The sequence below is a fragment of the Podarcis tiliguerta genome (assembly GCF_965153285.1).
Source record: "Podarcis tiliguerta genome assembly, chromosome: 8".
Taxonomy (NCBI): domain Eukaryota; kingdom Metazoa; phylum Chordata; class Lepidosauria; order Squamata; family Lacertidae; genus Podarcis; species Podarcis tiliguerta.
This window is the reverse complement of record NC_139541.1, coordinates 32,164,318-32,191,534: the sequence shown is the minus strand read 5'-3', so window position 1 is coordinate 32,191,534 and position 27,217 is coordinate 32,164,318. Positions and strand designations below refer to the sequence as shown.

The 27,217-nt window shown below is 42.6% G+C and overlaps 2 protein-coding genes across 2 annotated transcripts; both read right to left on the bottom strand.

Moving 5' to 3' along the window:
- Window positions 1-34: 34 nt before the first annotated feature.
- HEATR3 (HEAT repeat containing 3) lies at window positions 35-16,663 on the bottom strand. The gene is made up of 15 exons (XM_083451871.1): window positions 16,328-16,663; window positions 14,926-15,098; window positions 13,583-13,670; window positions 12,893-13,005; window positions 12,239-12,348; window positions 11,084-11,224; window positions 10,158-10,438; window positions 8,764-8,854; window positions 8,425-8,576; window positions 7,176-7,258; window positions 5,910-6,046; window positions 4,739-4,827; window positions 4,262-4,405; window positions 3,980-4,156; window positions 35-842 (listed from the first exon to the last, which is right to left on the bottom strand). The coding sequence occupies exons 1-15, from the start codon at window positions 16,646-16,648 to the stop codon at window positions 729-731; spliced, it is 2,214 nt and encodes a 737-aa protein (XP_083307997.1). The 5' UTR covers window positions 16,649-16,663; the 3' UTR covers window positions 35-728.
- A 3,167-nt stretch (window positions 16,664-19,830) lies between these two features.
- Window positions 19,831-27,214, bottom strand: CNEP1R1 (CTD nuclear envelope phosphatase 1 regulatory subunit 1). The gene is made up of 6 exons (XM_083454631.1): window positions 26,964-27,214; window positions 24,917-24,988; window positions 23,629-23,702; window positions 22,862-22,971; window positions 22,305-22,359; window positions 19,831-21,627 (listed from the first exon to the last, which is right to left on the bottom strand). Exons 1-6 carry the CDS (start codon window positions 26,986-26,988, stop codon window positions 21,586-21,588), a joined length of 378 nt encoding a protein of 125 aa, XP_083310757.1. The 5' UTR covers window positions 26,989-27,214; the 3' UTR covers window positions 19,831-21,585.
- Between the last annotated feature and the right edge of the window lie 3 nt (window positions 27,215-27,217).

The window sequence follows — 27,217 nt, the reverse complement described above, 5'->3', positions numbered from 1 at the left end:
TGGTTTTTCAGGGAATTATACCCTCAGAGCAGTCTATAAAAGCATACCTTTTTAATAGGCTTCCAACATAAATTAAATTCACATTTCCTTTGCAGAACAATGCTTTTGTACATGGGAGGCATGTATATTTCCATACAATGAAAATAAAATCCAGAGATTTCAAGCCAGTACTGATGTAATAGTCTAGATTTTTTAACCTTGGTTAAGAGAGTATGAGTACTCCACAGGCTTGCATGCTCCCTCACTTCCCTTTTAATGTCTGCACCAATGTTAACATTAACCATGGCCCAACACTACCCACAAATTATCTCTGAAGAGTGGGGCAGGGAGAAACGCCATGTGTAGATGAAATAGGGAGAGTGGAAGGAAAGCAAGATCTTCCCAATCTTCTAATGATGGCTGGAAGACTAGGAATATTACATTAGGCCTTCAGCAGAGCTTACTCCTAAAATCTGATGCTGGTTCTTGAGAGACTGATGGGTGACATATACTTTTTTCCAGTATTTAAGGGCACATTCTGGCTACTGTCAACACTGAATCAAAAGCAAATGGTGCGGCACTTACGGATCCTGAATCCAGTTTTAACGGCTCCGTAACTCCACAATTTCTTAACTCTCCTCCTGCCACCAATCACTGCAAGGCGCTATATAAAAATCCCAAACTAAAGTATTTAACAAACAATAATAAAAATATAGCTTTACAGTCTTTTTTTTCCTATTCAAAAATTATTATTTTCTCTCCAATTTCTCTTGATAGGCAATGAATCTTCTTAAGTTCAGTTTCACATTGTCAAGCACACATAACTGATCTGAGCTGTACTGTCCTTTCCCTTCTTTCCGCATCTGCAATTCAAAAGGGGGGAAAAAGACAGATGTATTATGCTGAAATTCTACAAGAGAGGAATCCTAAACCATCCAAAAACAAACAAATAAACAAACAAACAAACAAAACAAAAAACCCCAGTCCTCCTCTGCAAAAGGAGATGCTGTATGCAGTCCTTTCAAAACAAGGGCATTGATGTCTCTTGCCCAAAGTAACAAGTTGGAGTGGGTGGCAAGAACGACTAAATTATCTTCACTCACTCAGATATCATAGTAGTTTAAGAGTCACAAGCTTAAAATGGGCAGTGCTCCACCAACAGGGATTTAGTTATTTATTAAAAGTATTTCTATTCAGCTATTCATAAAAAAATTGGAGCAGTTTACAACAATTATACATAGAACCATGCAGCAAAAAGTTAGAAATCAGAAAAAAAGCTATTATGGAAAGATGTATTCTCAACTGCCTGTATAAATCCGACAGAACAGAAACGTTTCCAGCAGGCATTTAGAAGTCGGAAGAGAAGGTGTCTGCTGAATCTCTAGTGACAAAGTGTTCCACAGGACTGGGCTGATGACACTAAAGCAGAGCTTTCCAAACTTTCCATGTTGGTGATACACTTTTTAGACATGTATCATTTCACAACACAGTAATTCAGTTTTACTAGCAAACCAGAGGTTAAATCAACCCTTTTCTAGCCCTGGGAGGAGCGCAGGGAGCATTTGTGTGACGCGCCAACACACTGCAGCCAACACACTAACGTGTCGCAACACACAATTTAGTAAGCTCTGCACTAAAGGCTTGGTTTCTTGTTACGGTCAAATGAGCCTCACCAACACAGGGAATGTCCAACAGTGCTCCCTGCAGATGATCTCAGTGATCAAGGTGGGCTATAAAACCATGGAATAAATCATAATCATAATCCTGGTGAGCGCTCCCTCCCTCTGATAATTAAACACTTTAGGTGGTATCCAATGCTAGTCCTACGGGACACGGGTGGCGCTGTGGGTAAAAGCCTCAGCGTCTAGGGCTTGCTGATCGAAAGGTCGGCGGTTCGAATCCCCGCGGCGGGGTGCGCTCCCGCTGTTCGGTCCCAGTGCCTGCCAACCTAGCAGTTCGAAAGCACTTTCGGGTGCAAGTAGATAAATAGGGACCGCTTACTAGCGGGAAGGTAAACGGCGTTTCCGTGTGCGGCTCTGGCTCGCCAGAGCAGCGATGTCACGCTGGCCACGTGACCCGGAAGTGTCTGCGGACAGCGCTGGCCCCCGGCCTCTTGAGTGAGATGGGCGCACAACCCTAGAGTCTGTCAAGACTGGCCCGTACGGGCAGGGGTACCTTTACCTTTAATGCTAGTCCTACTCAGCGCAGACCTACTGAAGTTAACACACATGATTTACTTTCATTAGTTGAAGTTGGTCTAATCTCAGTACCTCTTAGGGGGCTACAACCCAAGCGGCAGACTCACACGTGTACAATGCTCAAATACCAGGACCAGCCCCAGGTTTGAGGAAGCCCATAGTAGAAGGCCCTCTGTTGGGTCCCCTCCTAATCAATGGAGCTCTTCTGTGTAGGTGAGTCTTAGTGGAATCATCTGATGTCAGCAGCAGCAGACAGCACTGGGCAGCTGAAAGTTGCCTTTTAAAATTTATCCATAATGCCCTAGTGTAGGCATTATGGGAAATTAAAACAACAGCTTTTAAACCAAGCTGGTCACTGCTGATTACAGTACCCAATTGTTGGTGGGGTTTTTTTGTTTGTTTGTTTGTTTGTTTGTTTCAAGAAGGGCTCAGGACAGGCACCAGAGTTGTGTCTACAGGGATGCTGAGGCCTCAACAGCTGCTGTGTGCTGATCCTAGGGCTTGCTTGCTACATTTGTCGTGGATAACTTGCAACCAAGGCCACAACCACACCATCCATTCAAAAGCCACTCTTATACCACTTTAAACAGTCATGGTTTCCCTCAAAGAACCCTGGGAACTGTAGTTTGTTCAGGGTCTCCTAGCAACTCTCCATACCCTTAAACAAGCTACAATTTCCAGGAATCTTTGTGGGGGCTGATGGTTTGAATTGGTGTGTTGCTGCTTTGAATAGATGGTTTAGATGTGAACTGAATGTGTGAACTCCCACCACTGATTACGCCGGTGTCGATTGCTAGGAAAGGCCTGGAAGTGCTGGCTGATGTGTGCTAGCTCATTCACACATGCGCAAGTCTTTACTTGCTGGATCAGGCCAATGGCTCATCTGGTCCAGAGTTCTGTTCTCACAATGGCCACCCAGATGCCTAAGGATAACTTGCAAGCAGGACCCGAGCACAAGAATACTCTCCCCTCCTGTTGCTCCCAGCAACTAGTATTCAGAAGCGACTCCCCCCACCCCAGTGATGAACACATAGGTGTTCACTCAACCCCTTAGTCCTTTCTCCTCCTTGGAGAACCCACACTAGTACACTTTGACTCGGGAGACTAGGAAATGACTAAGCAGCATCTGTCTCCCAGGCTGGCAGACAAGCTCCTTCCTTGTGTTCCAGAGCAACATGTTCTCTGGGGCTGGCAGGTACAGCACTGCAATTATTTTTCAGACGATGCCTTTGCATTAACCCCTCAAAACCTAAAATTCAATCCCCACAAAAAGCCAAATTCTCCGAGATTCCAAACAGCTCGAACTGGCCTGACCTAATAAAAACCACCTGGACATATTTACTAAACTCTGTTCATCTATGACAGAAGCACACACATTATCTGAGCAAAGCTAGGCAAGCTTGTCTTAACAGCAACATGACACTGAAGAAGGACAGACCCAAAGAACGGCTCTTATGAGATGCCGACACGGAGCTGGGTCAGGTCTATGAAGACAGACAGGGCTCAACAAAAAGAGAAGGGAGGAAACCAAACACCTTCCTTTCTTCACCACTAGCATTCTAACACTTCTAACATTGACTTGCCTCCATCTTTGGAGAGATATTATTGAACCAATGAGGACTAGAAACTTGCTCTCCCCTTTTTTTCCCTCAACAATAATTTTTTTTTTTTAAGGTATTCAATATGAATCTTGGATGCAACTGCGGTAAAGAAAAGTTTTCCCAACTGGTGGCATTAGTGAAGTCACAAACCATATTAGTGTTTCAAGTACTTTCCTCTCACAGTGAATAAAATAGGCTTACCCGCGATTTGAAAACTGGCTGGAATTCCTTAAGTGAATATAACAACTTTATTTGCTCTCCTGCCTTTTCGGCTTCTTTACCGTCAGCGAACACATCAAAGAGGGCATCCAGAGCTTCCCCCACCACCACAAGCGAAGGATCCTTCGTTGCAACGTCAAGGAGGAATTTCCCAATCATCTGAAATGACACAGAAACAGGTACCCCAAAAATCACTACAGATCTTACAAGCAGTAATGTCATTGCCAGAAGTGAGAGATAAGTATTTCCATACAGAAGTTTTACCTTTAGTGTTTCTGCTGTGTCTTCCACCTTGGCCAGCACACTGCCAGCAATTCCTAGAATGCTAACCACGTTTACTCGGACACTAACATTGGTATTCTGAATACCGGCTTCACATAAAGTCATCAGCTGCTCAGGAGACATGCTCTGTTTAAAGGAATAAAAATTGGGACTGGTGAGGGGAAGAGATAAAACACTCAGCATCCAAGTTGTTTAAAAGCCAATGCCAAAGAACATTTTAATTCAAGTGTTTAAGGGATCAAACATATAAAAGTGGAGGGCTAGCACCTCAAGCTACTTACAAACAGGTTGCACAGAAGCAACGGATATAGACAAAAAAGCACTCTGTACATGTTTGGAGACACTGGCTGCATGTTAGGAGAACAGCCTTTCCACACTTCTCCTTTACCCAAACTCTTCCAGTTTTCTCAGTTCATCCCCCTTCTGGCACCCCCACCCCTGGGAAAAAAGCAGTCTCACCTGAGATATATTATTAGATGCCAATGTTTGCAAAAGGGCCCGCAAGGCGCTGGTTACGGCTTCCAGGAACTCCATTTCCTTTGAAAATTCTGCACAAAAGGAAAAAAATCCCAATCAAGTTGTTCAGGGCTTGAAACCCAAGAAGTAACACATGCTTACACAGAGGCAAATTTCATTGTTGGAGAATCAATGTTGGTGATTCTCAACACTCTTTAATTATTTTGAGTAGCGCCCCACATTACAGAGGTTCAGCATTTGTCTACACACTTTTGCTATCACCACCTCATCCCCAAATTACCCCCCAGCTCTACTTATATTTTTGAAGGACAACCATTTTCCAAGGTCTTCAAGAAACTATGCCTAACCAACATTGGCTATGGGGGCCTGCCTTCCATCTGCAAACTGATTTTCTACATGACTCATTGATAAAAGACTTTCCGCTGGGTTTGTGGTGCTCTAAGGCAGCCAGCTAGTTTTTTAAGTTTACGCTCAACAAGTTTAAATAAGGAGGCTTAGAACACCTCAAATATGGGTGTTGATGGAGAATGTCAGCAAGAGAGATCCACACTGCCCCATGTCCTGCTCATGGACTTGCCACTGTGGGAAACAAGAGTTGGGTCTTCCTCTGTTCTTTTGTTCCCAGGCTGCATAACTCCCTCCCAGGGAGTAACTCCCCCAGGACATCTGTGTGGCTTCCTCCTTGATAGTGTCCAGACTTCAACAGGACTCTGATCTGGCTGACATCCAGTATACTCCCACTCTCGGTTTTCCTCCAGAATTGTTTGCCTGCTGTGTTAGGATGTTTTTAGGGTGTGTATCTATGATTCTTAATTATACTTTTCTTGCTTCTTTCAATTCTCATATTCATTTTATTGTACGGCCATTTGAATTCCAGTTTTAAGTGTTCTTCACAGATACACCATGGACTGCTAGAATGAAGCTTCACAGACCACAGTTTGAGAAACCCTGCTGTCAATAAATAAAAAAACCTCACACTGCCCATGCGTAGACCAGCACGATGTAAGGAAATACAATAAAAGTGGGATGCTGGTAGGTACTGTGAACAGCAGAGGGATGTGGGGTGGGGGAAGGAGAAGCAAAAGGAGAGAAATATGAAGGGAAAGGGCAGAGATTTGCTGAGGTAGCCATGACCGTAGCACATGAAACATACCTGGCTGAGAAAATATTAACTGGGACAGGTGCTGGGAGAGCGACTGAAGCACTGAAGCACCCCCAAGACATTCCACATCAGACACCAACAAAATGCTGTGGAGACAGGTCAGGGCTCTATACTGGACCATGTTCAACCTGTAAGAAAATGGAACACTCAGCACAGCCCCTAATCGAGAGCCATAAAGCAGAGAAGTGGAACACCAACAGTACAACCCCCAATAAAAGGAATGGATCTTCCAACCCCCATTTTCCTAGGGGTCATATGGCTATGTGCTCCATCATGGATTGCCAGCCTTTTTGAGCCAGTGGACTTTTGTGGGTGTTAGCCACAAAATGGTTCCTGTAGAGGTATGGGAAATGACAAAATGGCTGCCGGGGGGAGCCATGTCCTAACACAAAATGGCTGCCATTGAGGTATGGCATAATGGCTGCCACATTTAAAATAGAGAAAGAGAGAGACATGCCTGTCCCTTCAGGGAAAATGCTGTACTCAAATCACAGGGGGCTATGGAAACCCCTCCTGTATTCAGAACAGATGGGAGGAAGGGTGCCCAACCCCAGCCTCCACTGAAATGTGGGCATGCTTAAAGGGATGCGTTCAAAGTAGGAAAGGGTGAGACAGTGCAAATAAGGAATGAGCAAAAGAGCAGCCCCTTATATATTGCCAATGCCCTGCATTCTGTGCAGTGGAACCAAGCCTGTGGAACTCCATCCCAACTGAGATTAGACAGGCACCTTTCTTGCTGAATTTTGGGCACATAACTAAGACTTTCTTGTTCCAGCAGGCATGCTAAAGTAGTGCTTGGTTTTATGATAAATTTTCATTGTCCCATTTTTGTGGATTGCTTTTATGTACACTACATAGAAAAGTGAATAAATGCTTTTTATAAATTTCAAGAATCTCTCCCCCCCCCCCGCCAAAACAAAACACCTCAAGTGTTTTCAAAGGGTTGGGGGGGGGAGAGGAAAAATTAACTGAAGTGCAGCAATACAAGTCACTGAAACAGACTGCTTTATTAGTATGTCCTCGTATATATAAAAAAGCGACGACCCTGAAATAGGCAAGTGCTCAGATGTTCAAGTGACAGTTCTTAAATAACAAAAGTGCTCTTGTCTTAATGGAAAAGAAGAAAGCCCCGTCTAGTCCCAGTTCTTTTTTCAACAGCAGTGAGCCTGGATCCCATTGGAAACCCCACAAATGAGGAGACACATTGCTTTCCTAATAATATGACTGGAAACATAACAAAAGTGAATTAACTCCTACTTTTTAATAAGTGGCTTCCAAGCTGGACTGCGCATGCAGACCTCAATAGCAACACTGTTGGGAAACCCAGTTTTTTCAAGTATCTAGGAAAAGAAAAAAGCTGTTATGCTTCACCACCACCAAGAACAAAATTCAAATTCCTAAGAACACCAGCTTTCCTTAAAAAAAACAAAAGATGTTTCCAGTCCTTATGGCTGTATAGAAGTGCATGGGCAACAGTTTTAATGGCAGGATAAATTATGCAAAATATGCAAATTTTTATGCTTTGCATAATTTGCAATTCATACAGGTTGTGGAATTGAGCATTTCTTGCTTTGACGCAGCATTTCAGTGCTTTACTGCACAAAGCCTTGATAATCTTCACAACAGTTATGTTAGCATCCTTGACTTCAGGAAGGAATATTCAGGACAGGGGAAAGAAAGTTCTTTTTTGCACAGCACATAGTTAAACAATGGAACACTTGCAGGAAGCAGTAATGGCTACCAATTTTGATAGCTCTAAAAGGTAAATTCATGGAGGAAAAGGCTATGCTCTGCCTCTACAGATGGAAGCAGTAATGCTTCTGAACACCAGTTGCTGGAAACCACCAGAGGAGAGAGTGCTGTTGTGCTCATATCCTGTTTGTAGGTTTCCCACAGGTATCTGGTTGGCCACTGTGTGAACAAGATGATGGACTACAATCATATAATTGTAGTTGGAAGGTACCCCAACTGTCATCTAGTCCAACCCCCTGCATTGCAGGAATCAAAACTAAAGAATGCCTGACAGATGACCAGCCAACCTCTGCTTCCAGTGAAAAGTACACGAATGAAGGTGAGTTTTACCACCAGAAAGTTCTTCCTCATGTTTAGTCAGAATCTCCTTCCTTGTAATTCAAATTCTTTGGTCTGGGCATTACTCTCTGGAACAGCAGAAAACCTCCAATCTAGGATATTTCCTTGCCTCCAATGAAGGATACTTCCTTGCATTTCCCCTCCAACCAGCCAGCCAATATTTTGCAGCCACCATTGTGTTTTCTTTTTCTGGAGGCAGGAAGTCCCACCCCAAAAGGGATTTTGTCTTCCTAATACCTACTTTACCAAAAGATACATAGGTAGACTTCTTTCTATGAAAAGTGAACCACAACTCCACATCCCAGTTTCACAAAAGCACTTTCCCAGAAATGCAATTCCACAGAACTTAACTGGTCACGTGATCATCTGGACCCTGGCACATAAGTGGGGTGGGGAGGGAAGATGAGGACTCTACCTTCTTGGGAACAAGGTGGTTCCGAAGTGCTGTGTGCAGCTCAGCCGAAAGGCACAGGGGTGACTGAAGCTTCCCACCTTCGTTGTAGTTGTCCATAAAGGCATCACTTTCATCGCTACTGGATAACTCTTCCCATTCGTCATCGGAGGGGTCTGAAAACATGCAGTTCTGGCATTAAAAAAAATCTCAACGGGATCATTTGGTCAAAGTGCCATGATGCTGCTTTAAATGTATAGTGCAGACAGGGCCAGAGAGAGAGGGTTTTTGTTGGTTTTTTTTTTACAAGAGGAAGGAAACAGAAGCCCAGATACCACCTGAGCAAGAGGGCAACAGAAATACCTTCATTGCAGCACATGTTAACAATGATTTCCAGGGCTGTCTGCTGAGCTAAGAGTAAAGCTGCCGCCTGCTTCACCTCCTGCTTACTGCCCTACAAAGCAAATAACACAATAAATATTTGATATACCAGGTCATGCTATTTGTCCATTTGTTTTATTTATTTAAAGGCATTTCTAAACAACTTTCTGTAAAAAAATTAATAAATCTCTACATGGTGTACGCTGTGTACAGTATAAAAACAATATCCATTAGCACAAAAATGCCACCTAAAACCAATAAAATTAGCATAAAAACAAATAAAACAGCCTGATTCAGAGGTAACAGAGAAATAAGAGCCTCAAATCACCAGATGGTTGCTTCCAGTGGCTTTGTGTATGTGTATATAAATAACAGCATGTGTATGTGCATATAAATAACAGCATTCAGCATTCAGGATAGAATAATGCTCTGCAGGACTCCACAGTACAACTGCCATGGGGTAGACACATAATTCCCTCAATGCGAGGCCACACCACATGCGAGTGTCATGATACCACTTTAAACAGTCATGGCTTCCCTTCAAAGAATTCTGGGAGCTGTAGTTTAATGGGACCCGTCCCATTTCCACTCCAGTTCTACAATTCCCTGTGAAGAGGGACTGACTGTTAAACAACTCCGCGAATTGCAGCTCTTGAAGGGGAGTAGAGGCCACCCAACAATTCTCAACACTCGTACCAAACTACATCTCCCATAATTATTTGGAGGAAGCCATGACTGTTTAAAGTGGTATCATGGCACTTTAAATGTATGGTGTGAATGTGGCCCTAATCTTAGAACCTGGACCCATAGGAAGGAGCGATGCCAGTGCAACACAGTGCCACCAACTCATATGTCACAGAGACAGTGGCCCTATCTGGCACTGGGTTACCTACCTCCAAGCATAGCCAACATGGGGCCTACCAGATGCAGTTGGATTACAACTCCCATCAGCCCCAGGCAGTATGGCCGATTTACTTATTTATTTTATATGCTACTTCATATTTCAATAGAAATCCTTAAGCAGTTTACAAATTCTACCCCCCAAAAAAGAATCAATATAAAAAACACAATACAAATCCCACATTCAGCAGCAAACTGTACTACCAATCACCATCATCTTACATTTTAGGTGATGTGAATAAATAAACCTTTCAACAATGAACACAAAGAACTACCAGAAAAGCAAACTGTGTACAAACGATACATAAAAATGCTATATAATTACAATTTACAAATTTCAGAAATAGTACCCACAAAGCATGTAATATTACCAAAAAAAAGCACTTAATAGAATCACCAAATTGGCAGAGGTTGATGATGCTTTAAAAGAGAAAGTCTGGCTTGCAACATCTAGGGCTAAGATCAGCCACACTTACCGGAAGTAGATCTGAAATGTCACTTTCTTGTTTGGTGGCTCCTTTAGGAGTTTCCTCCATCTCCTCATCATTATTAAGTATTGAGATGTCCCCATCGCCCAGATTTCCCTCAGCCTCTGGTTCAGCTGAGCTTTTCAACCTTTCCACTTCCACTTCCTTCATCTGAATAATCATCTCACCAGCATCAATGGCTAAGCACTCTGAGAAAATCTTCAGGATGGCATTCATGGTGCTTGCCTGGCTACCAGATGGCAGGGTGCTTCTTATATTCCAAGTGACACCTTAAACAAGAAAGAGATTAACATAGATAGAAGCCATAAACCCTGGTTATAGTATCTGCGGAGCAAATAAAGTGCAAGTGCTCCTCCATGAAAAACAACTCCTTGCATATAGAAAATCACCCAGGAGAAGAGTTCTAGGCTAGATATCTCCCTGACATTCTAATTTTCTCGATGCAGGGAGTTCCCACATTGGAGAACATCCAAAACACTTGCAATTTCCCCACCTGCCAGAAGGCAATCAAGTCCAAGAACAGCTACTATCACATCTTTCTGCTGAATATGAAGATCAGGAAAGATAAAGATGAGGTACAAATATTGTATTTGTCCTTAGGTGAATTGGAACCCAAGTCCTTGAAAGTGCCTCCACCCATACCTTATGACCTGAAATCTGCAATCTGGGATGAGAGGCCCTGCTTGTGATCGCATTGGTAGGAATGGCTCCAAGAAAAGGGAGCCAAGACAGGGCCTTTTTTGTGGTTGGACCCCAGCTATGGAACTCTCAGGGAAAATCAGGAAGTCCTCCTCTTTAATGGCATTCAAGATAAGGGAGAGTAGATGTGACTATCATGAAGGGACCCTGCACTTCTGAATTTCCCATTACGCTACTGCCACAACACAGCACTCATATACCCAGTTGAAACCTACCTGCCACCAGAGTCCGTAAAAGAATGTCCTCCATGCCTTTCTCTGATGATAATAAAATCATTTCCAGAACTTGGTGTGCTGAAGAATCAAAGGACGACAGCAGGTCTGGATTATCTTCTGTCACAGCCTGTAAACAGGATGCTGTGGAGGAAAGCATTTAAACTGAGACTGCAATTCCAAGATGTCACTCATTAAAACACATGCATCAAGATAATCTTACCCATATATGCCTACTCAACCAATTCAATCTGTGGTACTGTCACTTTTACAAGTGCCATACAGCATTCTTTCTGCAAAGAATTCTGTAAAGAAATTGATCCTTCAGTGAGGCAGCAGCTACAGTCTGGAACTCCCTGCCCAATGACATAAGGCAGCTGCTTTATCTGTACTGTTTCTGGAGCATCCTAAAATATTTTGTTTGTTTGTTTGTCTGTTTAGGCAAGACTTGCATGTATTTTAATATACCACATTATTTCATAATGTATATTTTTAAGCTGTTGATTTTATTTATATTGGGGGGAATTAGCCTAACTTGTTTTTACCTTTCGAGTTCCACCAGTAGCTTTAATATTTGTATTTTATATTTCATGTATACTGCTTAAAGGTTTGTAACAATTAAGCAGTATACAAATGCTGCTAAAGAATAAATAAAACAGTATAAGTTTCTTCAGCTGCAACAGGTTTCTGCCAACCACAGCTCTACCTGTGGCACTGGAAGCTGCTTCCAAAGATTCAATACAGTGGTACCTCTGGTTACAAACTTAATTCACTCCAGAGGTCCGTTCTTAATCTGAAACCATTCTTAACCTGAGGTACCACTTTAGCTATTAGGGCCTCCCGTTGCCGCCACACTGCCACCATGCAATTTCCCGTTGCCGCCACACTGCCACCATGCAATTTCTGTTCTCATCCTGAGGTAAAGTTTTTAACCCGAGGTACTACTGGGTTAGTGGAGTCTGTAACCCGAAGTGTTTCTAACCTGAGATGTTTGCAACCCAACATACCACTGTAGTTGCTTGCCGAGAGGCTCTGGAGGATGTGTTTGCCCAGAAACCCCAGAACCAGTGGACCTGAGAGAGTTTCATATCTGCAAGAGACACCTGACAGAGGGTCTCTGCAGCTGAAATCCTCCCATCAACATGTCCCTTTACTCACCCACTGCGATAGCCAAGTCCACGTTTTTGCGAAATCTCTTCAGATACTGGAGCACAACATCCAAGCAACCTTGTTTGTTGAATATAGAGACCGCTGTACTGTTACATTCACTAACAAAGACACAAAAGGATATTTAGCAAACCAGCTTAGCAAGCACATTGAACACTTAATTTTTAAAAATATATTTGGTCCTGGAACAAAGGAAGGAATGTAAGGCTAAACCACATTTTAGCATTGCAAGGAAATATCAGTGTGTACGCTCCCTCTTCACCTCATGACGTCTTTTAAAGCCATGTAGATAGGTGGCCATCACTGCTTCCTGAGGGAGCTCCATAGCTCAACCACCATGCGCAGTCTGCCCCCTACCAACCAACCTTCCACCTGCCTTCTTATTTACAAAGAGTGCATAGGGTGGCCATGCCTGTCAGTTTTTCCTTGGTCTTGGTGTTGCGCCTTTGTAGTACTCATCAGGGGACAAGGATGGATACAAAACTAGAATTAGCTGCCTCTGCCTCTCACTGGTTCTGGCTCTAGCTACTGTGGGTCTCCTTGCTTTCCACCACACCAATCTCAGTGAGCAGCAGCCACCATGGCCAGTGGGGCCGTCAGAATTGGACCCAGCTCCGACACCAAGTATTTCAAGATGGCGCTCACCAGACATTCCAGAGGAGGTTCACAGCCTCGTAGGCAATATCTTCCATACAGTTCTTGTGTGTATCTTTGATTTCCTTCAGAGAGCCGTTGCTCTCCTCAAGTCCTGCTCGACACTGCATTGCAAGATGGGTTATGAAAAGGGGGGTGTAAAAGCAGAACAAATCAGAGCAAACACCTAGTGGCAAGAAGGCACTAGAGCCATGTTCACACCACACATTTAAAAGCACTATAGTACCACATTCCTGAGGTACCCTGGAAAATATAGCTCTGGGAGGGGAATAGGGGCTTCCTAACAACTCTCAGCACCCGTAACAAACTCCAGCTCCCAGAATCCTTTGGGGAAAGCCTTGACTGTTTAAAGTAGTATCATAGCACATGGTGTATATAATTTTAGAACCCATCCAATTTTTGTGATTTTAAGTTGTTTTAAACCAGGGGTCAGCAACCTAAGGCCCATGAGCTGGAAGCGGCCCGCGGAGGTAATTTGACCGGCCCCCGAGCCGCCCCCGAATTGAGTTGCCTACTCGCACGCTGTGCTAAACCAGATGCTAGACTAGATGGGCACTGTTTGGTCAGTGCCCTATGAAAGCAGCCTAAGGCTGACTAGTGAGTTGATGGTGGAGGTAGGATTTGAAATGGGAGCTTCCTGATTCACTGCTCAGTTCTTTCACCACCATGCTGGCTACATACCTCTTTCAACAAAGCTACAAGAGGAGTCATGATATCTTTAGTGACCATGTCGTCGCAGACGTCAAATCCTCCACAAGCACTGAGATTTCTGTAACACAGCCAAAAACTTTGGGTTCAGATTCTTGTTAAAATAAGTTATAACGGATTAAGGTTTATTATCATCATCATCATCATCTGTAGCAACAACAATACATAATCAGAAAAAATTCAACTAAAACAAGAACCAAAAGTTTTGAACAACAGGTGTGTACATTGTCACTTGAGTGGTACAAAACATTTAGATATAAAATAGTATTCTAATAATTAAACTTGGGCAAACTATGCTGCTGCTGTTAGTCTCTTGGGCCTCTGCAAAGTAACAGAAAATCTGGTTCTTGCTATCAAGCAAGTGGGATCTGCAACAAAATACTGCAGCGTCAAATGTTTATTCAGGGTACCTGCCCCTCCATTACATCCCTGCCCCCCATATTGTCGGTGTTCTGTCCAAACTGCACTCAATCTCACTGGCTCATTTTGGGAAGTTTTTTCTGAGGTTCTCCCCCCAAAAAGTTTATTTTGCTCTTCTACAAAAACCTTGGGGTTCCTCCTACATTGCTTGCACCTCCCCTTTATCCATGAATGCTACTCTTTTAGTTATAGAGCTCGTAGCCTGTATATTTGAAACAGAATGATGATAAACAGGGGAAGATAAGGAACAAGATTGAATATAAAAGGGAAGCAAGATGGGGGAAGGATGGGCTTATGTGCTTGTCACTGGGTATGGAGACTATCTGCCTCAAAGCAACAACTGCTGTGATCTAGTACTCTATCTACCACAGGCTACAATGGTTTCTGTCCGGGGGACATATTGGTATAACCAGACCAATCAGAGAAAGCAATACTGAGCTAGATGGACCAACAGTCTGACTCAGTAGAAGGCAGTTTTCTATGTTCCTAAGGGGTGTGCTCTTTACACCGTGGAATTCGCCTATGAAATGTGTCACCACTTAGATGGCTTTAAAAAAAAAAGGATTATACAGATTCATCAACTGCTAATAGCCATCACTAAATGGAATCTCGTCGTTCAGGGATAGTATATCTCAAAATACCATGTGCAGAGGACAACAGCAGGGAAAGGCTCATTATCTCCATTCCCTGATTTGGCCACCTTCTGTAGCATCTGGATGGCTCTATGGTGTGATTGAACAAGACATGGTCTTATGCATTTAAGTGGGGGGGGGGGACAGCACACAAGATGCTCATGAATTCTCAGAGCCCACCACCCACATGCCCTCCTGAGCATACTTCAAAACACTGCTTTCTTCATGGTCTGTTCTTCCAGCTTGCCACAAATTGTAACTCACCGAAGAGCTCCTGCCGCTGTCTCTCGAACTGCCAAACTCTGATCGAGCAGCATGGGACCCAAACACCGGACAACATCTCTCTGCAGAAAAGCCGGGATTGTTTGTTTCTGCTGCAAGAGTTTGGAGATGCTGGCACAGGCAAATTCTCGCATGTCAGCGCTGGGGTGTTGAAGCTAGAAAGAGGCACACAGAGGGAGGTTAGAACACCACAGCTCAAAAATACACACCATAGTGACAAACAAAAACAATAACCCCACACACAGAGCGTTTAAAAAGCCATGAATTATTTGATTAGCCAAAGGCCTGGGAGAAGATAAATATTTTTGCCTGGTGTCTAAGGATATGTAATGAAGGCACCAGGCGAGCCTCCCTGGAGAGAGCATTCCACAAATGGGGAGCCACAGCAGAAAAGGCCTGTTCTCATGTTGCTGCCCTCCAGACCTATCATGGAGGAGGCACCTGAAGAAGGGCCTCAGATGAGGATCGCAGGGTCTGGGTCAGTTCATGAGAAGAGGTGGACATTGACGAATTGCAGCCCTGAGGCGTTTAAGGCTTCATAGGTCAAAATCAGCAATTTGAATCGGGTCTGGAAACTTATTGACAGCCTGTGCAGTCCGGCCAGGATTGGTGTTATATGTTCAAACCATCTTGCTCTGGTGAGCAACCTGGCTGTTGAATTCTACACCAGCCGAAGCATCTTTAGAGGCAGCTCTACCTATAATGCTTTGCAGTAATATAACCTCATGAGAAGAGAAGACTCCCTGAAAAAGACCCTGGTGCTGGGAAAGATTGAGGGCACAAGGAGAAAGAGGACGAGATGGTTGGACAGCCTAACATGAATTTGACCAAACTGTGGGAGGCAGTGGAAGACAGGAGTGCCTGGCCTGCTCTGGTCCATGGGGTCACAAAGAGTCAGACACAACTAAACAACAACAATAACATAACCTAGAGGTGACCAGAGCATAGACAACAGAATAAAGCACTTATTCTTTGCAGTAACAACAAGCACCCTAAGAAAAGGTAGGTGGAAGACCGATCTGTCTTGTTCCTCGTGGTTCCTGGTTGAACCCTGTATCTGCCTTTATCAAGAGCTTGCTCTCTTATAGGGCACGAGCAAGCGATCACACTTCAGCTTCACGCCCTTTATCAGAAGCTTCACTTGCTGATTTCTCGGGGGGGGGGGGAGGGAGCAGGCCAGGTCAGTTGGCAACCTCCATTCAGGCTCCCTTGGAGAGCGCGCAGGAGCAGACCAGGTCGGGTCCTTCCTGGTAAGTTGGCAACCCGAGCTGAAACCCCTTGGCGGGCGATTATGCATGCAGGCGGTTTGCTTTCGCTCTCGGGCTCGGAGAGGGAAGGAGGCGGAATCCGGTTTCTCCCTCCTCCCTCCCCGCCCCGCTCTTACTTTTTCCAGCAACTCCGCGGCCGGGGATCCTGCTCCGGCCTCCCCGTCTTGCACGCTCAGGGTCCCCGCTGGAGAAAACGGCTCGTGGCGGAACCGCTTGGTCTTGCTTTTGCCCATGATCTTTGCAAACCCTGGACGCTTCCACGGCAAGGAAAGCGAGGAGAGGAACCGGGGCGTGTTGGCCTGGCCTTCACCCCCACGTGTGCGGCTTCGGCGCAGGCGCCGCTGCTGCTGCTTCCCCGGGAAACGTCCGCCCCGGATGCGCTTGCACTGGGGGCCGGGCTGCAGCCAGAAGCAGCTGGGAGACGGAGGGAGAAGCATCTCAGCTAAAATAAGCTGGGGAAAGCCTTTTCCGCCAGCTCATCCAGCTGTGTGCTTAACTCCGCAGCACGCTGGTTGGAGTTGAGGGGGCTTGCTCCCAAGTAAGTACTGTACTGATTGCACGGACTTGCAAATAGATAGCACCAGCCGCTTCTACGTAATCATTTCAGGGGTGTTGGAATATTATGTCACACTTCAAGGTGGCCTTATTGTTGTTGCTGTTATTGATGTTACTACTATTACTTAATTACTTTAATTAATTAATAATTAAGTTTGTATACTGTCCTTCGCCTGAAGATCGCAGGGCTGTTCACAATATAAAAACAAGAACACAAAATACATAACAAAAACCAAAGCCATAACCCTGAGCTCAATGCCTGGTTGAAGAGAAGCGTTTTCGCCTGGCGCCTTAATCACAGGATCCTAGAATGGCAAAGTTGGAAGGCACCCCAGGGCCCACCCTACCCCAGAGAGGTGCCTCCTCCCACTGCCCCACAAGGGCCTGGGAAGCACCCTCTGGTCAGCCCTAGAGGCACCATTCACCTGGGGAGCTGCTGTGCAAGCCTTTGTGAGGCAGAGATGTGAGGGAAGGAAAGAGGGACAGAGGCCAGTGTTGCGAAACGGCACCCTTGACCATCATTCAAGGCACCGCGGGGTGCCCCAGCACATTGGTTGAAAACCACTGCCTTCTTATAATAATATATTAATAATTTAGTATTTGTACCCCGTCCATCTGGCTGGGTCTCCCCAGCCACTCTGGGCAGCTTTCAACAAAGATTAAAAATACATTAAAATGTCACATATTAAAAACTTAAGACTCATACTGACTGTCCTAAGCAATGGAAAGAAAAAAGAGAGGTTTGTGGACAGCAGCCATGGTTTAGCTTTCCGCAGCTTGAAAATTTTTGCAACTTAGGAAAGCCAGACTTCAAAGTTTTTCAGAACGAAGCTGGTGGCAACATGAACCCAAATGCAGAACACTGCTGTATAGGCTTAAAACTGAATAAAAACATTCGCGTTATTAAGGTTTTAGAAGCCCGTGAAACAACACGTGTTCCCCTCAAGCATATCTTACAGCACAGTACTATGCACATTTCCTCGGAAGCAAGTTCACTGGGACTTACTCCTAGGAAATCGAGCCCAGGACTGAAGCATTAGTTTCTATTTATGCAGTACGGCAAAGCGAACACTTAAATAATAAATGCAAGCTGCTCCCCACAGAAAATAATTAGAAAATGAAAGGTCTCTTATACCACATATTAGGTGATCCGCCAGTGTCAATCTTGGAAAAATTGATGGAATTGTCAGGAAATTCCTTCGTTGCGCAGAAGGGGAAGAAATGATACCCCAAGTTCTTTCTCCAGTATATTTGTCTTGATGAGAATCTTTCCCACGTATTCCCTGCTGTGAAGTTTCCTCTTCCATTGTCTTGGTCCAAAATGTAAGACTGCAGCAAAGGCTGGGGAAGACTGGCGGTTTCATTTATCCAGAAGGGGAAGGGGAGTGTTCATTTGCATGCTTACGGAAAATTAGACATGCCCAGACTAGCCCCTGGGGTTGCATGGGCCTGATTCTGATGAAGATCATTATATCATAACAGCCGTAAAATTCAAATAATAATAAACACTTTGTAAAGCTAATATTTTGGTACTAATACATCAAATGTTACATTCCCCCCCCCAAGATTTCAGAAGTTTATTTTATTTATTATTTCACAATACTTATGTGGTGTTTGATTGTAATAAAACCTCTATGAGGTTTGTGAAAGATAAAATCAAAACAGTAAAATTACCAACAAAAGACTATTAAAAACAGCTATTTAAAAACGTTCAAAAATCAACAGTAAGCATGAAAAGATTAAATGGATGTTAGCATTCTACATTTCTGGATAGGCTTGCATAAACAAAAATGTTTTAAGCAGGTGCCGAAGAGTACAGCGAAGGCTTCTGTCTGATGTCAACAGGCAGGGAGTTCCAAAGAGTAGGTGCTGATATCCTAAATGATTGATAGGGTCTCACCCATCAGCAATTGTGTTGCAGCATTCTACATTAAGTACCATTTCCAGATCAAGTACAAGGGAAGCCCCAATCAAATATTGAAGTTACCAATATCTGAACTACTGTGGTCAAGCTGAGTAATTAAACCAGGGGGATCCCTTAGACTCATACTGACTGTCCTAAGCAATTGGGGGGGGGGGGGTGTTGTGGAGGCCATAGTTTGGATTTCTGCAGCTTGAAAGTTTCTGCAACTTAGGAAAGCCAGACTGCAGATTTTTTGGAATCAAGCTGGTGGCAACATGAACCCAAATATATAACATTGCTGTATAGACTTAAAACTGAATAAAAATAGAACCTATCATGATCTAGAAAAACAAAAATTGAGATTTATGCAATGTTCAAAGGTCTTACATCTTCACATGATCTGTAATTTAGATATTAAAAAGATTTTCAGTACTGTAATACTAAGCATCAAGTCCTCCTTTAGTTGCTTCAGTATCAAAGCATCTAATAACTGCCAATTTAGGTGATTGTTTTCTTGTATGAAGGGGTTGCATGCATGGCAAACAAACCAGAAAGTTTTCCCTTAACATTTATAGCTTACCAATTACACCAAACTGGGAAACTGCTTAGTAATGGCTTCAGAACAAGACAAGACATTAAACCAACTTCAAACCACAGTGGCTTGTTCTGAACCCCTTAGCCAGAGTTTCATGTTTCAGAAGCCACAGGAAACTATGGTTAATGGAAGACTTTCTGGTTTGTTCTCTTACTTGTTATGTCAGTGGGTCAGCATTTAGAACCAAATACTTGTTCTAATAAGCCCAAGATATTACTGAATACCATTAATAACAAAACTCATATGACTATATTTAGATAAAGTTCTCATCCAATTAAGTGATCCATCTCTAAGTTGCCCCAGACTGCTAAAGACTGTCATGGCTGTTCTGGATCTTGTCTGAAATTTTGCAGGAATACAACTACAGTACTGTATGAAATTCCACACCTGTCCTGTAGATGCAGAATTGCAGAAGCTGACCTACCCTATATATCTGAAGCAGTTTTTTAAAAAACTGAATTTTCAAAAGTTGGTAACATGAGATGCATTAAATGTGAAATTAATAGATTTCAGCACTCCTAACATTTATTTACTTGCAATTTCAAATACAAAAGCCAGCAAACATATCATTATAAATAAAATGTTTATTTTGTACACATTTCCTACAAAAATTTACAGCACTTAAAAACACAGGTGTAGCAAGAAATGCAGAGAAGACTTTGAGAGCACAGGATTTAATTGCAGCATTCAAAGGAGAATTAAACATTGACACAAGTGTAGTTTTGGTTTCCTGTATGTACAAAATCTTCCTTGTAGTGCAGCATTTCCTACACTGCCAGTTGCTTTGTGCTCTTAAAGTTTTATACTCTTCTTAAAATAGCTTGAAACAGGTCTTGTAAAAAGGCACAGGAAGGATTTAAAATTAAATTGCTTTGTGTCAGTATTTCAAAGTCATACTATGTGTAACAGCCACTTTTAAGTTTTAACACTTTTCTGTACTAAAGGTAGATTCAGACAGCTGATTTTGCCTCTTCACAAAGCTATTTCAATTGCCATCCCCTATCCACCAAGTTCCACGGGCATTTAAGGATAGAGAATTTGACTCAGTGGCTACTATGCATTTGTCATGCCTGATTAGGATGATCCAACTGGGCAAAGGGAGGGAAATAGATGGTCCTGCATTAAGTGTCATGCTGCCTGCTCATATAATCAGATAGCGTGCCACAGCTTCGCATACTCCTCCTCCTCTGGGCATCTAACCCTCTCTTGCAATATCAATAATGCAGTTTATGCTCCACTGCATAGTGAATTAATGCATTATGCTAACATTTCTGCCAACCTTAGCTAATGTCAAACCACAGTTTGCAGCAGTGATTCGAAGCAGGCTTGAAAACTGGCTTGGCACCAAATGTGGTTAGCAAAAACGCTGGCACCAAGGAAGCAGTAACTTTTGCTAGCTCAGAAACTGAAAAGAAGTTTCACGTGAGAGGGAAAAGCACACACAGGTTGCCTAATGATGCTTAAGGAATCAGGCAGCATTATGCCAGACTGGGCCCAAAGGAAAGTCTGAATCTACCTTGAGCTTTGTTACATTTGTGGCACTTTCTTTTTATCAAGTAATCTGAAGTTGAGCAATACTAGTTTCGTGGCAAAACTACCACAGTGTAAATTTCACATACAATACATCATTACTGTATGTCCCAAACACACAGAGGTTTTAAAATATTAAAAGCCTAAACATAGAATTTGCTGAAAATAGGCTACTGCTAATGCAAGGAACTGAAGAACAGGAGCTTTTGTGACAAAATTCAAAGTAATACGCACCAAGAAGAGTTCTGCCAGAAGAATTTTTATATATAAAATGCAGCGTTGGATGGGGAGGGAGATAGCCATGATTAATGAACAACGCTGTGTGAATGGCAGGTTTAAGTATCTCTTCAAATACTGGTTCCATTTTCTATTTACAGTGATTTGCACATCATAAAACCCATTGAGTCCTTTTCTAAATAGAGGCTCCCACCTTGCTGAAGATGAAACCCCAGAGACATACTAATACTGTGTGGCAGGGTTGGAGAACCTGTGCCCCTCCAGATGCTATTGGACTACACCTCCCATTATCCCTTACCCACAACTCTGTTTGCTGGGACTGATGGGAGTCAGAGTCCCCCAGCATTTGGAAGGGTACAGCTTACTGCTGCCAGAGAAGGAACTGAAAGCATAAAACAGACAAGAAAATGCAAGGAAATTATGAATAAATAAACCAGATGTTTTCACGCTTTTGCTGTCAACTCAACACCCCACAATCCTATTTGGCCTCACTCTCCCAAAGTTCTTTTCTTACATTTCCACAGCAGCGAGTAGAGTTGAAGGGAGATGATGGGTTACTGGACGTGAAGCCGGGGTTTCAATATTAGTTTTCCAGTCTGGGGAAGAAAGAAATCACTTTCACATTACAGAAACTCCTGCTATGTTGGGATTACTTCTCCGTCGTCTTGCTAAGCCTACGCCAACTTGCTGTCCAGAAGTTTTGAACTACAACTCCCATCAGCCCCGTCAGCATGGCCATCTGGAGAGAGCCAAGTTAACAAAGGCTGATCTAGCTTAAAGAGTGGAAACTGAGAACAGAGTTTGTTTGCAAGGATTATGAATCTAATTTATTAGTTATTAGAACAATTCTTTTCTTTTTTATATGCAAACTACAATCATAGGTTACCAGTCCCCTGTGCAATGAATCTACAGAATTTATAGATTTTTTTTCATGCTACAGACCAAAGATAGCATAATATTCACCCTGATTGATCTTTCATTTCTTAATAATTTAAGGATTTCATGTCAGATAAGGAGGCCACTCAGGTTTGTCTACTAGCAACATTATAAGGAATATTTAGGCCACTTCTTATAGAAGGATATAGGGCAAAAAGATCCTTAATGTCTTAGTCCCAAGCAGAATAGACCACCTCGAGTCCACTGATGGGAGGAAGAAACTAGAAGCACATAGAGTAAACTGGGAACTTAAAGACAGTAGAGGCTGTAAGACAATGTGTATTGGAAGATTATTAGGGAGGAGACACACTCAGCCAGGGAAACCAAAGCCACTTACATCATCACAGGACATGTTGTATTCTGCCAGGACTGTTCGACATCGCGCTGCTATGCTGAACAGAAAACATCAAAGAAACATACCGGTCTCTAGAGTCAGGGCAAAGCAAAGCAAAGTGATTGCACTAGAGAGAAGAGGCACTGAAGGTCACATGGGGATGTCTTGGGCTGCATTCAGCCCTTGGGTGGTGGTTTCCCACCCAAGTTGTATGCTCTCTGTATTTTTTTTTATCTGTAAAGTAATAGGTAGCAAAGTTCTGTGGCTATCTTTGCACTCCAGCTATATCCTGGGAACAATTACCATAGAGTCGTTTTGCAGAGTGGCTGTAGGGTCACACACAATGTTGTGGAAAGCGCCACCCTGAGAGATTATCTTATTCACATGTCACCACAAAGAAGGGAGTACAGGCGCTTAGGTCCATACTCCCCGTTCAAGAAAAGTGTTCAAACTCTCTCTGTTCTCAGAGAGAATAGAACAGTAGCTAAAAGTTTCTTCAGTTGAAATTATTGCCAGTGTGATCATGGTTAAATATATGCCAGGTACTGAATAAAGGATACATTGAGGGTGCCACCACTCTTTTATGTATTCCAGCAAAAAACAAACCTATAAGAGTAATACAGCTAACTGTGAAGAATGGATGATTCCATAGAGATGTGAAGAAAGAAACCTAGGAGAAAACCAAACAACACTTTATAAATACACGATTAGCTTGAAATTAATACAATTAATTTTAAAAGAAGCATATTGTACAGTCGAGAATGAGGGGCAAACAAGTTACTAATTTTAACACTAATATAAGGGGGGATTAAATTATTACCTTAATTTAGAAATTAATATATAAAGTAACAGATTTGATTTCCCTCTCATTCGCCACTGTGAAAACAGGATGCTGGACAAGGCAGATCTTTGGTCTGATCCAGCAGGGCTCTTCATAAGCTCTGACTGACATAAAGGTCCCAACTTCCTACCTTTGCAATTATGAAGGCTAGCAGTGTCCCAAAGAATAAGCACATAGATATGATCTTAAGAACATTCTAGCTACTAGATTAAGCTATAACCTAACAAGCCAAAAATCATGATGCAATCCCAGATCGCTGGTTGTAACACAAACATTGTTCTAGTCCACCCTGAAGGATAGAAATACTGAACTGACACTAAACACGATGTCTAGGTTTGGCTATAGGAAACCATGGGGAACTTTCCAGCAGTCTATAAAACCTGTTAATATATGCATAGCATTATGCATGAATTTATGCCACAAGTTCAAATAGATTAAATAGGAAAGCAACACAGGAGCAAGACATTTGAGAATGCTACTACCCACCTTCTGCGTTTCAGGATCTATTAACCAGTTCCAGGCACCAGTTGCTGTACAGACTGATACGACTATAAGTATTACTAATGGAAAAGGAAAATGTTAGAAGCAATATATTTGCACAACATATAAGGGATAACTTCTAAAAAAGGTCTTAGTTATTCTCAAAGAACATGACAGTCATACTAAATTGGGCGATTTACGTTCCACTGAAATAAGTGGAACCTGCAGTTCATTGAACAGCACTTCCTGTACCCCATTCATCCTTTAAAAAAATATCTGCACAGGAACAGCCATCAATAGATAATTCTATGCAATTTCCAATAGGCACAAAAAGTCGGAAGAACTGCCTTTTATTAGGTTAGCTAGTAATTTAAATGTGTTGCAAATTTCCAAGTTCAATAAATACTTCTCCAACACATGGGTATTCAGAGCAAAAGTAACCTCTCTTCCATAGGCAACAATTAACTATAGCAGTATTCAGGCATTCCTCACATGAAAAATAGAAGCATGGTAAAGGGGGCTGCAGTGTTGTGCATTTAGCCCCATCCCTAATGTATTGGGGCACAATTTCTGTCACTGAGTGCTGCTCCATAGATGGAAGCATGCCTCCATTCAAAGAGCAGACTCTCCGCTACAGAAGTTACGCCCTAAAACAGTTTGCCCCTCTTCACGCAAGTAATGTCTGAAGAGGACTTCTGTTTTCATAGAATTAGCATGACTATTCATTAACTAGCAGCCTTATATGTGGAATTCCAATAAATCAAAAAATCAGTGCAGTTTTGAAAGGTTCAGTCTGCCATCTTGGTTCAAAATAAAATCCAATTGTATTCAAATATAGATGTTTGCTCCTTGATCTCAGGAATCATCATGCAAATTTTGGTGGCAATATCTTAAGAGGTGTTCAAACGCATAATGAACATATAGTAGACGCATAGGCAGATAAATAGAGATCTTTCATGTGGGAAATCCAGAATAAAACCCTGCTCAGCTGTAAAGGAATCACAAGGGTCTTGAGTAAGTATCTCTAAGCCTTGTTGGTATGCTAAAAAAAAAAGTTGCTGTCCTCATCTTAGTTCCAAAAATAATTGCTTTCAGAGGTTCAGGACACCACTGTACTATAGTTCTCTTTGGCGGTAAGACAGTATTATTTATCATATTTTCTTTTCTTATGCAGAATTTTGCATCACAAATATATCATAAAAGCTACTGAAATGTTAATACTACACTATGTAGGTACAATTTGATCGAAGCATTTATAGGCAAATTTGTACTGCTCTTAGACAGCTTGACTTACTTCTCCAGCGTCCAGTAGCTGGTTGTAAACAAGCTATATATTCAGTAAGCCTTCTTTCAAAAGCCTTGAGATCTGAAATAAAGAAAGGCAACCATCTAATTAGACTTATGCTGAAATACTGTATTGTTTTTAACACTTGATTGGGAGCCGCCCAGAGTGGTTGGGGAAACTCAGCCAGATGGGCGGGGTATAAATAATAAATTCTTCTTATTATTATTATAACAATAATAATACTATACTTACCGTATTTTTCGCTCTATAAGACGCACCAGACCACAAGACGCACCAAGTTTTTTGGAGGAGGAAAACAAGAAAAAAATAATTCTAACTCTCAGAAGCCAGAACAGCTGTGCAGTGAAAGCAGCAATCCCTTTTGCTGCTCTGGCTTCTGGGATAGCTGTGCAGCCTGTATTCGCTCCATAAGACGCACACACATTTTCCCTTACTTTTTAGGAGGTTAAAAGTGAGTCTTATAGAGCAAAAAATACGGTACTGGAAGTAAGCATCATTGAACAAAATGGGGCTTACTTTTGAGTAGACAAGTGTTGGATTGTGGTGTTAGACTGTTTTAAATTTACTTTACACTAGTGAAAAATATGAAGTTGGGCAGACTTTATCGCAGATTAGTTAATCAACAACACATTCACTAGGTTTGACCACCAGCATACAGCTCTCCACAGTTTACTCAAAGGGAATGTAGCACACAATTGAAAAGAGGTTTGACTATCCCCATCATGCACATTTTGCAGATATTAAGAGGCGGCTTTCAAAACTCTCAGCATAGTTGCATCTATAACAACAATAAACAGTACCAATAATAGGTCTAAAATAAGGTCATATTGCACCATCTGTGAAATATCCCCTAAACCCTGCCTTCAGTAATCTTGTTCTTTTTGACAAAAGTTCAGTTACTAGTGGCTTCAAAAAAACTCAACAGATTTGCTTGTGTTCCTTTTAACAACCACCTGATTTGCAGAAAGCAACTGAGGAGCAACTTGAAGGCATGGAGATAAAAAAAATACTGTCTTATACTGGTGTCTAAAAAGGAAAGTGTTTTGTAGCACTTATTCATGTTATCTATGTATCATTTTCCACGAAACCTCCGGAAGTTATTTAACATTGGAATTGTATTTAAAAACAATTTAAATTCCACTACGGATACAGATTGGGATTTAAAAACAACAGCAAAACCCTCAATTCAAGAGGCTTGTTGGAAAAGGAAGATCATGAATTGGTGCAGAACAGATATTATTTATTTTATTTCACAAAATTTATACCACTTATTTATTTTTTTAAAAATCAAATTAGTTTAGAATGAGAATAAAACAATAAATAAAATTATCAGTAGAAGCAGTTAAAAACAACTATGCAAAATATTCCAAAATAAAATAAGCAAATAAACTAAAAACAGATTAAAACATACATCAACATTCTACATGTCTGGGTAGGGAAAGGCGCCTGCCTTATATCCATAGGCAGGGAGTTCCAAAGTGTAGGTGCTGCTACACTAAAAAAATCTTATAAATGCAGAACGGGTATTATGTGGCACCTGCAACGGTGCCAGTTCCGCAGACTGGTGAAGTGGGCATATATGGGGGTGAGGCGCTCTCACAGGTAAACTGGCTGCAAGCTTCGATGGGTACAGCACTGACAAAATGTTATTGTGGTGTAAGCTTCCGCAGACCTGAATCCACTTGACAAAAGCTTATGCCACCGCAACAACATCTGTTAATCCTTACCCAGTGCCAACAAGACTGTCATGGTACGACTCGTCTCTCAAGGACCAGTCTGCTGTTTCAAGGCACAACCACATGGGCCAGCTGGATAGTTGTCAGCCCTGCAGCGGGAGGACAATTTAATCGGGAAGACTAAGTTTTGCAGGTCCAGCCGCTTTCTCTTCCGCGGCGGCTCACTGCCTCAGAAACTCTTTTGGGGACACTGAGAGGAAGAAAAGGAGGATATAGGACAGGCAAAATGTCCTTTCCCTGGAGGGAGGCTGGTGCCTTTATGACGCCCCCCGCCCCGCCTCAGGGGAACCCCGAATTACCTTCCGCTTGTTCCAGGGAGTTCATTGTGAGGGGCAGGGAATAAGGAGAACTCGCAGACTACCACCATTCACAGACGCAAAGTCTATGGTTTCCTTCCTCCTCCTCCTCCCTTCCATGTAGCGCCGTAAGCTCTCGAACTTCCTTCAAATCAATGAAAGCGTCGCTTCTTTCTATTGGGCAGTTTTTACCTCAAGCGCCCGCCGTCCAACAAACATCGTCTTCATTGGACAGGCTACGTATGGGCAAGAGGCTG